The sequence below is a fragment of the Melitaea cinxia genome, chromosome 18, assembly GCF_905220565.1.
Source record: "Melitaea cinxia chromosome 18, ilMelCinx1.1, whole genome shotgun sequence".
NCBI classification, from domain to species: Eukaryota; Metazoa; Arthropoda; class Insecta; order Lepidoptera; family Nymphalidae; genus Melitaea; species Melitaea cinxia.
Genome location: NC_059411.1, coordinates 4359033 through 4372146, shown reverse-complemented (window position 1 = coordinate 4372146; position 13114 = coordinate 4359033). Strand labels below are relative to the sequence as shown.

At 33.3% G+C, this 13114-nt stretch overlaps 1 protein-coding gene across 1 annotated transcript; it reads left to right on the top strand.

Moving 5' to 3' along the window:
* Positions 1-234: 234 nt before the first annotated feature.
* On the top strand, positions 235-819 carry LOC123662458 (the record flags this gene model as incomplete). The annotated part of the gene is given in 1 exon segment (XM_045597300.1): positions 235-819. A coding segment is annotated over 1 exon segment (585 nt), but the record flags the coding sequence as incomplete, so codon positions are not given.
* Between the last annotated feature and the right edge of the window lie 12295 nt (positions 820-13114).

Sequence of the window (13114 nt, the reverse complement as noted above, 5' to 3'; positions counted from 1 at the left end):
GCGACGCGCGACACGTTCGAACGTGTCGACGCGTGATCCACAGCATGCTCGTCGGAAACGGTCGGTGACGCCTTGTGCGACTGCGACGTTGTCGATACCTTTCCAGTAGCTGGTGATATGCTCTCTATGAGCGACTCCTCCACGCTACGTGACTTATCGATGAGAGATTCTATGGTCATCACTGTATCTCTAGGAATTCTTTTCCGTATACGTTTATGTAATAACCCATAAATCATATCTAACCTGGTTTCCTCCGGTAACTGATAAGGCAGCCTGGATAACATAGCGCGTATCTTTACGATAAAACTGTCTGCGAGTTCATCACCTTGCTCGGCAGAAAACACATCTCGTAACACTTTATACGCAGGGCGCGGCACACCATACATCGAGCGTAATCGCTTGAGAGCGTCAGGCCACGAGGAAACTTCTTTCCGGACCCCTCTCCACCATACAGCAGCTTCTCCTTGCATGAGCATCGGTAAGCCCCGCAGTGCAATATCATCGGGAACTGATGCACATTCTTTAAATATTTCTACTGAGTCGATGAAAGCCTCCACGGCCTCAGGATCACGTGAAGTACCGTCGAAGCGCGCCATGCACTTCGAGAGGTTACCAGTTGACGTAGACGTTGAAACCGACGGGGGTGGTGATGCGGTGGCAGTGGCAGACGTCGATCCACTCCCCAAACCATGCGATGTCAAAAGGGACTCGACGAGTTGTCGGTTCGCCTCGGCCTGCGATTTCGATAAAGCGGCCAGAAGCGTCGACAGCTGGTCCTCGGACATGAGCACTGGTGACGGTGAGGGCATTGAGTCTTGATTTTCATCACCGGAATGACTGCTTGCATCACTATCTTGACGAGTACGTATTTTACGCGGCGGCATTTTGCGTAGAAATATCTCGTCGTAATGCCGTAATGTTCAGCGAAACTTGTAGCTACACGTTAGGAGCCAGATGTAACGTGTAGTGACTCTTGTAAGGCCACACGTTGGGACGACAGATGTAACGTGGGTCGTTACTTATTAATTTATATTTTGTACAATTTTGTAACGATAACAAACTAATTACAAATAATGAACTATATCGAAACTTAGTAACATTTCTAAAAATAGCCTCAATGAATAGATGTACGTGTTACCCCGGTGAAGGCGTTCGGATCGACTGACTAACGACTGGCCAATCCCCGCGCACACGCCGCAAAAGTGTGGTAGTCAGACGTTGAACGTCAGACTACCACGCATTAGGGCCTAATCTATAGGCAAGTTCTCGTCCGTATTTATAGTAGGCGCGTTACAAACTTATTTTTTTATAATGCTTTTTAAGTAAAATTTCTTTAGAATCGTTGTGATTTGAATGTATAGAAGAGAATGAGATAAATACTTTACTGCTCAAAACTCGTAAGCGACACATTTTGTATGGTGCTTACGACCATTTTCACGAGACCATGATCATCGTCGATAGAACAAATCGCAACAGCCTACTTTCCTACGACTTTTTAGAAGTTTTACTTCTATCGTTTGTGGATTGCACACACACATTTTTTTATCTAACTTTTTTTTAAATTATTTATAGCGATTTTTTCCACTGAAAAAAAATCTCCTGTAGGCTACTTTCACTACTGGTGTGTGTGAATTGCTCACACACACTTTTTCTATTTATTAATTTAGTTTTTGTATGGATAACATAACCTAAATAGTGAGAATTAACAGTAATTAAATTATATTAAACGAATCAAAGAGTTAATAAGCATAGTAATTCGTGTTTGATAATTTAATAATTGCTATCTACTGCATATGCAAATTTAATTGATTCATTTACTTAGTAATAGATATAAAAATTATGGAATACTAGCGATCCGCCCCGGCTTTCGCACGATTGCAAAAATTATCAGTGTTCCTCTACTATAAGATGCATGTATTATACATATAAACCTTCCTCTGGAATCACTATTAAAAAAATATTATCGAAATCCGTTGCGTATTTTTCAAAATCTAAGCATACAGACAGCGGGAAGCGACTTTGTTTTATATACTATGTAATGATAATTCAAAACAGGTACGTATTGAGACATTAAATACCTATGAAAACAAAAGAGATGTAAATTGGTATCAAATATCTTGTCTTTAACATAAATTACGGGTAAATGTAACCGACTTTTACAGTAATGTCAATTTATTTACATAATGTTATACTTTTCTACGACTTCGTAAACCGCACGCGATCTGTTTCGCTTGTTGACTCCTTCTGTAGTTCTGGGGCACATGTCTGTTATTTTAATTGTGTCACGATGCACTATGGGCGTTTGAATTCAGGACGCAATCGAATTAATACAAAAAATTAATACAAAAATGTCAAAATCGACAATTATTCATTAATTTATTTATTTATCAATTGATTCTTATGATTTTGCCAATGTTACATAGAATTATTTGTGGAGCTAATAATAGTTAATATGCCAGAATTGACAAAATAAAAATAGATTTACCCCACTATTGTTATTTGTTAAAAAATGCTTATCCCTTTTTAATGGGTTCATAATTAATGAGTTAAGGTGTTTCTTTTGAAAGCTTTAGTTTCGATTGCATTTTAAAAGTATTGTTTAAATTCTTGAAAACTGAACAAGAATAACAAAAAGTTTTGCCATACTCACTCCTTTCAAGTGTCACTACATTTTTTAATAATTTGTCTAAAAACATTACACCCAGAAAGCCGTGAATAGTTTAGTGTCCATTTTAAAACCACAACGGATACTGCAATAGGTGTCTGTACCTACCTTTATTATATTTAAAAATATGCAAGCGACCCATTGTTCATCTGCGTTACATTAAACAATTTAATTGTGTATATTAATATTTAATAACGGAATGGATCTTCAATAACATGTCTGGAAAGAGTTTTAAGCCTCATATAATTACTAGTACCCGAGCTGAAGAAGATAGGTTAATTATTAAATTTCTAAGATTTTAAATTATTGAAAGAATTGCAAAGTTTTTAATGATAAAATTTTAATACAAACTTGTAGCCTATTAAAATATTTTCATATAGAGATGAGATTCATGTGACTAGAAACTTACGAAGATCACCATAAAAGAAGATTCCTAACAAGTCGTTCAAACAAAATGAATCCTGCATTACCATACTGCTCATGAATATAATTATATAATGAAACAAGAGTTATGTATATTTGCTGCATCTATTTTAATATATTCAACGTACTTGTATAATAATTTTAGTAGGTCTTTTAATAGTATTTTGCTTTCTTCCAATGAAATAATAACATTAAAACGATTAAATATTCTATCCAATAAATATAGATTAATATGTATGTGATGAATTCGCAAAACAACCACACACATCCGTATAAAATAAAATAAAAACGAATAGGGAGTATTTGAAATAAAAAAATGTGGCCTATATAACTCATGGAGCTGATACTAAATATTTTTCAAAAGTATAAAAGTTATATGGATAAAAACACGTAAATTTCAAACGCTAGTAACATTAATTAATTACTTTTCCTCCAATGAACCACTAATAACCAACCAACACTACATCTCATTATAATTATAATATTAATATAAATCTGTCAATCTGTTCTCTCATCAACATTATTAACTTGTACTTACGTAATTACACCTGTTCATCTCAAAAGCTCGAACATGACATGAATTGCTCCATCCACAACTTAACACTGATTTATTGCTATGTATGTATCTTAATAACAGTAAGATCCTACTTAATTAATACTACTCTTGTATAAATAACTTCTTTAAATTTAATACCTGCCAAAATAAAGATTTTTTTTCATTTAAAAATAGAATGGCATAATATTTTGCAAGAATATTACATTACGTGTACTTTTCACTCACTATTTAGCACCTAATATCTGAAATTGGCCGTCAGTCTCAGCTAGCGGGTATGTATACGTTCACTGTACACATTAATAACTACTCTTGTATACATTCTGTCCATCAGAAAATAAACTAGGTCTGGGGGGCCTGGGAACTTGTCCTATAAAGCGCACTCGTGACTTGCGGTTATAATGTAACTTGATAAAGCCTTTATGTAATTCTCAACCCAATAATGTTTGGTTAAGTGACGTTTAAGATTAGTATTGTACTTATAACAATAAGTACCTAACAGTCATTGTGCAGTCCTTTGGTTCCCAGTCCTTTTGTCTTCCCAGTGTGCCTCGGAGAGCACGTTAAGCCGTAGCTCCAGGTTGTTATCGTGTACAACTAATAGCGATCGTTACTACTAGTAGAGAATACATCCGCCGCCAACCCGCATTGGAGCAGCGCGGTGGATTAAGCTCTGATCCTTCTCCTACATGGCGCCTATACCAGGCAGTGGGATATTACAGGCTGAAGCGTAACAGTCATTAACTGCACACAATTATCTTTACCACAGAGGCTCTCTTTATGTTTCTTTAGAATTAGTCATTAGAGAATATACGTCTCAGTGTTTTCATATATTTAAATCACAAACTAGTAAATCCTGGCCCAATTGTGGGACAGTGAAGATTGTTGCCATAAAAAATGATAACTTATATTGAAATTATTATTGTGACTAATTATTTATTTTAAGGCAAGCAAGATTCCTTTAAAGGAAAAACAATTTGAGATTATGGTACTTACAGTAATGTCGAGTTATAGCAAACATTTTTTGAATCTGCTTAAATTTCGAACAGTATCACATAAAATCGTAATTAATAACATTGATTAATATTCATTTTTATTAAACTCAAACTTAATGTGTTTAATCTATAGTGATATCATCTCTTTTCTACTACAAACTCAGTTTAACTCAAACATTTTTTCTCTAAAATTTACATGTTTCAGGATCTAGTCTTTCCAAACGACAATTCACAACAAAAGACAGGACGGAGAGCTTAAGTGATGTTTGCTTCGTCCGCTTTTCTGCTTGGAAGCATTTGAAACGTTTCTCTTTGTACTACAAACCTGTAAACGCTTTTAACTTCAAAACGCAAGTTAATATTCCGTATATTATTCGCATTTACAAATATTAGACTATCATCTTTTGTTCTCAAATAAATCATAGCGTCACTATAATTTTTTTAAGTCTATCATCATTTAATATAGGCTTTTTCATAAATGGTATATATGGTTGGTTCAGAATGGTTCTTCAGAAATCAAGAAAACCTTTTATTTTTCTTTTTTATTTATTATATCTGAAATTAATCTTTTATGTTCCAAATGTATTTTTTTTATTACTAACTGCACCTTAGTACTGCGTTACTGACTTGAATAATATTTTGCTGACCATTATCTATGTTCCAATAACGAGTGACATAACGGCATTAAATATTTCTAATAGGAAGAAGGAAGTTATATGCAATATAAAATGCTTTAATAAGTATAATTCCAAGGCTATGCATGTGTAACGTACATCCTATACACCATTGTTATTCAGAAACCATTGGCGAACCGCTGTGTCCATACGTATTAAAACTGATTATAACTACAATTTTGGTGATACGCAAACGATTTTTTTACCATCAATTCCATTTAAAGGTATATGTATGTAGTATATATTATAATAGCAGTTCTATGAATTGTGGCGTGATGTTTTATCATTCATTTTGATTGTCTTATTCATACAAACAAACAAAAGTCATAATAAAAATGTAGAGCTCTATATTTTTATTGAGGCATATTTGTTAAGACCGATGTAATAATGTCTGAATAATATATTTAATCTTTAATTGTAGGTTGGAGTTATAGTTCTAGAATACAACCTATTTGGTGTCTTCCTTTTTTAAAGTTTCCTGTGGCACAAATAGTAATAAAAAAAAAAAAACTTTAGCACGCTAAAGAAGTAAGTTATCCGTGCTGTATTGGTATAAGTCACATTCCTGTTAAGCCTATCAAATCGATGTTTAATTTTCTCATAGAAATAAAGTAATACAGCGTGCGATGGCTCAGTGGCAACCCCATCGCGTGCGCCACTGCTCCACCGGCAACACGCGAATAGTCAAGTTTTTTTTTTTTTTTTTTTTTAATTACAATGAGTTGTCTGTCTAACCTGGCATCTTTTAATTACTTTTATTGCTGTTAAGTAACGATGATTTCTTGATGAAAGTTATGGCGCCACTTTATCTTAATCGCTGACAAACAAACTTGCTAATTAGCTTCAATTATTTTTTAAACTTTATTATCGTATATGTACAAATAGTACAAAGCTGAAGAATTTGTTTGGTTGAACGCGCTAATCTCGAAAACTGCTTAGTCGAATTGAATAATTGTTATAGTGCTGTGTGGCTACGGCACTAAAGAATTTAGCCACCCCCTCTCTTCTCGTGGGTGTCGTAAGAGGCGACTAAGGGATAACAAGGTTCCACACCCACCTTGGAACTTAAGAAGCCGACCGATGGCGGGATAACCATCAAACTGCTGGCTGTGAAATACACAGGCCGAAGACGGGCAGCAGCGTCTTCCGTGCGACAAAGCCAGTACTGCGGTCACCAACCCGCCTGCCCAGCGTGGTGACTATGGGCAAAACACATGAATTCACGTTATTTTTGGCGTAAACTTGTGGAGGCCTATGTCCAGCAGTGGACTGTATAGGCTGTAATGACTATAGTGTTTTATAGCTGATTTATCCAAGATGACCAGCGGCTTGGTAGACGATACAACTTGTATTAAATGAATGTGTTAAATACGAACTGAAAGAGAATCATTGATGAAATAGTTTCACATAAATAAATACGATGTGGGTACAATTTTCTCTGTGTCAGCAGAGCTTTTGTCTAATGCAGGAAAATTGTTAATCAGTATGGTGTTGCGGCATCAATGATTTAAATTCCATTTCTTAGACATTGTAAGTATATGGGTATGATGGGGCTGACATGTCTGTAATGACAAAAGCCCAAAAAATAAAAAGAATAAAAAATGAAGACTAGCTCTATTTACATCATGCTACGGATGAATACGAGCGGAATATCAATTTAAAAATTTTGCAACAACAAGTAAATTTTTTGCTTTTCGTAACATAAAATATGACAATGTTGAATTTCTGAACAAAGTTACGAGCAGCTGCTTGTGTTAAATATACATAGCGATATTCACATAACACTTATTGCATTGTGATTTCCCCAGCGTATTGATAATGACAATTATTACTTCCGATGAAAACAACGTCTAACATAATAAACAATATCAGGGTACATTAGGTAGATCAGTTAGGTGTGACCAATAAATAGTAATTTTATCTAATAGGAAGGCGGACGTTTGCGTGTCTATGTGTTGCCACACTACCAATGCAATTGCACCTAACAATTATTTAAGATTTGTTCACATTGTGCACGTAACAGCGAGATGTAGTTGACGTCAATTTTAATAGTGTATCTGTTTTTTAGTTTAAAATTCAAATTAGTAACCAATATATATTTTAAATTAACGTTTATTTTTGAGTTGACTTGAGACGTCTTGAAACTGTCCCATTGATGTTCAAAGACCCTAAATTCTTGACACAAAAAAAATATAAAGCAAATACGAATATCCGCTTTTGGCGGGAATCGAACCCGTGACGGTTGGCGCTAATGAAACTTCCGCTACAATTACATCGGAACAATCGTCACCTACCTCAAGATGATTTTTTATTTTCGCATCATCAATCAAAATAAACATTTCTTTTGACGTAATGAGCGTTAATTTTGTCCCTGTATATATAAAACTAGCTTCTACCCGCGACTTCGTCCGCGTGGACTCCGCTCCTATTTGTTTAACGTAATGATATATAGCTATAGCCTTCCTCGATAAATGGACTGTCTATCACTGAAATAATTTTTCAAATCGGACCAGAGATTAGCGCGTTTAAGGAAACAAACAAACTGAAGAGTGTGTGTGTGTGTGTGCTTTATAATATTAGTATAGAAAAGCATTGTCTTAATTTTTTTTTAGAGTTACAGTTGATAATTTTTGATAGTTAACTTACATAGATATATAAAATATATAATTGTCACTAATAGTTAACGAAGTAATGAATGTCAACATCTCTTTTAATGTAATGAGCTTTCGTTTTCGTTGGTATTTACCTAATATAAAAAAAGCATTTTCTTAAAGTCTTATAGTTCACTATATTTACAGATCACCTCTAAAATCTGATTCTCATAATTATGTTATTATAATTACCAAGATTAGTAAGCGTTTATATTTTTTACGTAAAAACAGTTTTATCATAATATGCCATCTTTTTTTTTCAATATTTAAATGTAAAACTCGTTAGTATAATAATGTGTATATTGAACCTCTGAGGTTACCGTGTTATAAACTCGGATTAATAATAATATTATTGTTATCTATAAATAAAAATGAGAAAATTGACTGACTGGCTAACCCATATATGATATAGAACAATGAAATTAACTGGAGCTTTTAAAAAGTATTTAGATTTCTTTTATGTTGTATTTAAAATGTTTACATACTGACTGGTGATGATGGCTGACTCGGTAAACTTTTTACCAACATATATATTTTTCGTCAATATATCGATTTTTTTTTGTCTTTTGTATAAAACTTTTCCTAACAAATGTGGCCTGGATGTTTGTCTTGCCTTGTGAGTCTCCCCACAGTGCCCCGGAGAGCACCTGATAGCGATCGTTACTCATAGTAGGGAATATATCCGCCAACCTGCATTGGAGCAGCGTGGCGGATTAAGCTCTGATCCTTCTCCTACATGGGGAAAGAGGCCTATGCCCAGCAGTATTTGGTACTGTCATTCGCTTATACGCGCATACACGTGTTTTATTGACAAGCTAAAAAATCTATGGGTTACAAAGTAATAAAATAGAAGCGAAAAGTTTGACGTTTTTAAAACCAGTACTTTACGAACTTTCAGACACTATTCAGACAGTATCGAAAATAACCGCCAGCTGCGGACGCTACAAGCAAATAAACAAAGTGTGCACACAGAATACACTCAACTCTTTGTCGCCGCTCTCAATTTATAATATACTAGCCCGCGGTTTCACACGCGTTCATTTGAAGAAATAGCAAATAGGCTTCCTCGCTAAATGAGTTATCCAGCATAAAAAAAGAACAACAACGAAAATAATTTCTCAATTCGAACCAATATCAGTAGTTCCTGAGATTAGCGCGCTTAAACAAACAAACTTTTCAGCTTTATAATACTATAGATTTAAATATTTAACAAAAAAACTGAATTCTGTTCATTTAACGACAAATCTATTTAGTATATCGTTATAAAAATAATTATTTGCGCTGATTTTTTGTAGATTTTATTAGTTTTATTTACAATAAAATATAATGGCTAATACTTAAAAAAAAATATGATTATGATATCCAATAGATACTAATGCTAAGCCTCTTAATTAAATAAACAGACAGCAATATAACATACAGACGTATTAACGTAATATTAATCATATTTTAATTAAAATTTGTTTATTATCGGTCATTACACATACAAAAGCTGGCAATCAAAAAGGAACCCCAAGTTTCTGGAAAAATTGCATGCAATTAAATTACAAATTAGCGCAGCCGACGAATACCGACTGTAAAAAATCAGTTTGAATGCAAACTTTTTATTTTTAAAATTTAACTGTAATACGATTAACATACATTGAGGAAAGGGACAACCTCCTGCTGGCTGTGCTTGCTTTAAGTCTTAGTTTTAATTAGCTATTAATTGCAGCACAAAGTCGAAAAGAAAAATTACCCTTTAAAAAACATTACCCTAATATAGTTTGATTATTTGTGACAACTGCTTTCAAACCAACCTATAGAGCCTCTCGTTTTTAAGATAATTTGTCAACGTCATGCAATATGAAGCATACACGAAAGAGATTAATCACTGTGGTCCAGGTTTTAACCTTCATTAAACTATAAAAGCTACTAGCTAAGCTAGCACTCAAATAGCAATATCTCACCGAAACTGCGACATTTACAATATCAGAAAAATATTAATCTTAGTGAAACACTGTACTAATTAAAATGTATACCAAAATTACGTTAGCTTTTATAACTTACATTCCTTTTTTTACAACGCTGATTCTCAAAATTTGACACAAAGGATAATCTCGTTTCTTATTCTGCAGGGTAGCTTGCTACGGCGTTCGATGCAAGGATTGAAATTGGATTTCTGTACCTATAATCGAAGATACTGCAGAGAATACGGAACGACTGTCACGTTGATCCCTTGAATAGAATATAGTGTCTATTTCGTGGGTTTATTTTTTTTTTTTGACTTCAAATTTATCTGCAAACCCAAAAAAATTACATAAATCCAATAAACCATAAATTCTTGTTTCATATCAATTTTACGAGACTTCTAAAATCCGTATGTAATTCTAAGCGCAATAAACATTTTTACAAAGATAATTTACAAATGCTCGTCAAGCACAAGTTTTAAGTACATTTGGGTATATTTACCATCTAAAAGTGGAAATATGGCGATGCATCAACGCCACAAAAAAGCAACGGAAATAACTCATTGCAGCTCAGTTTTTAATGATTATTTCCTCGATGAAAGCTTAATGAGTCCGTATGGGGAAGGAATGTGAATACATATTTATTAAATATATATCCAATCAAAGGTATTTTACGTAACAGTTATTACGAGTAATCCTTTACGCCTTTTGGATCCAAGACACGTGGATGAACTTAATGTATACAATTATTAACATTTCCTGGCTTCTTACTTGGAATTACATGATCAAACAATAACTTTTACTAATAAGTATTAGAAGCTGTACGTCTACCATGAGTTTTTGTTACAAGCGCACATGACATAACTACAGTAGTAAACGTAGAAACGCAACAGGAATATAATACAGTTATCTATACCATACCTATTATGAGTATTTCTAAATTTCACTATAGAGTCTATCGAGCACTCGATAAGACTTATAGTTTTAAATCCGTTATATTGGTATTAGTTACTAATATCTTTATCTCTTTCTTCCGTATAGAAAAAAGATAGAGTAAACATGATGACTTTCGAATGAAGTGAGGTCTAAACGAAGTTTAAAATAATCCGACAAAAATGCAAAGCAGCATATTACAGTATATTCATGCGAGCTCAAGAACTTCTAAATTTTTTCAATTTATTCCGTCAGCTTAAATGTCTAACTTAAGTTGTTGTCAAACACTTGTGAAACAATCATATTGTTTAATTGTTATACAATAATTCTAAAGCAACAAAATATAAAAAATGAGAACTAATGCTTCCCAGTTCGAACTTATGGTGGATTATATGAAAAAGTAAGTGTTTATTTAAGTGTTATGGTTATTTATCTCTTTCTTTATTAACGTAAATCGTGATCATAATTTTATAAATAAATTGTATAATTTGTATTATCTTATTATATTATTTCGTAAATTGAATATAAAAAATAATATTGTTATATCGTAAATTGTGTTTTAGGAACGGGGCTATGTTCTACCAAATATAATGCAATTAAATAGTATATAAACCTAATAATTATAAACTTCTCGCACGATTTTTTCAAGTGAGTGACGCAACTATAATAGTAACGTTAAACAGGGTGACATCTGTCAAATATGTTACTCATGGTAGCGAATTGTATGAAAATATCGGCGCTCTAGAATGACATTTACGAGTGTAGTTAACTTAACTGTCCTGAGAAAACTTATGGTACCAAATATAGTAATGATAGTATCCGTTAGAGGCGCTGCTCAACTTGCCATACAAATTTTCTACTACACTCGCTAACGTGTATCGTCTCTGGAAACTCATGGTAGACGTACTGAATCATCAACTATATAATGGTACACATCACACTTACACCGGTAATTCCTTTAAAGATCTCATAATAATATTTAACAAATAGATATTAATATCTGTAATGTAGAACTTGCTAATTGTATTACCGCCAGATTTAATACTTTATCTATCTCTGAATTTGCCTACTCGAGATATAATTTTTTGACGTAAGCTCCATAAAAAATGCGTCAAAAACCTATCGCTCGTAGGCAAAACCAGAGAAACATAGATTTTTGAAACGGTAACAAGTAAATTGTCACTTGTCACTCATGATGTAGGCCTTCGCTTGCAATATTGTCAAAATATCCGGAACTCAAAATAATAGTAAAAAACCGGCGAAGTGCGAGTCGGACTCGCGCACGAGGGGTTCCGTACCATTGACGTGGTAAAATATTTAGACCATTTTTTTAAAGTATTTTTTGAATATTTCATATGCCTACCTGTTACCATTTATTGATATTGAGCAAAAATAGGCAAAACATTGTGTTTTATGTGTGGGAGCCCCCCTTAAATATTTGTTTGAAACTACCTGTCACCGTTTATTGATATCGAGCAAAAAATAGGCAAAAATTAAGTTTTTTTGTATGAATATTTATTTTATTTTGTTTTTAGTATTTGTTGTTATAGCGGCAACAGAAATACATAATTTGTGAAAATTTCAATTGTCTAGCTATCGCGCCTTTCTTGAGATACAGCCTGGTGACAGAGAGACGGACGGGCGGACAGACAGCGGAGTCTTAGTAATAGGGTCCCGTTTTACCCTTTGGGTACGGAACCCTATAAACGAGAAAGTTTCAAAAGTTTTCAACAACTTAAATAAGAATAGGTTCCCTTAAACTTTAAACTATTGATTTAAGTTAACAATCATTCGTAATAAAACGTGTGTATAAAATTATTATATTTATTAAAAGAAAACTTTTAAAAAGTACTTCATTTTACAATCTAATTAGGAAATCATTAAAATCATACATTCATATTATAAAATCCCGATATCTCAAGTATATATATATATATATATATATATATATATATATATATATTGAATTATAAGAAAACATTCGTAAAAAGCTAATGCGATTGTATGCTCAAAGAACACTTCAGCTGCGTAATCCAATGATCTCCATTCGTGGAACGACGTAATTAGTCGTTTTTATTTTCTGCCCTCAGTCCAATTGCCGAGAGACTAATTTAATTTTTCATAACAGTGTATTGAATAAATTTACATATAACATACAACTGTTTTATTTTTTGGAAGCGATTTTAAAATTATATTTTTATTCTTCATATTTAGGTAAATTTATTTACGAAAAACGTTCACGTTTTAAAGTTATCTTAATAAACTAATATT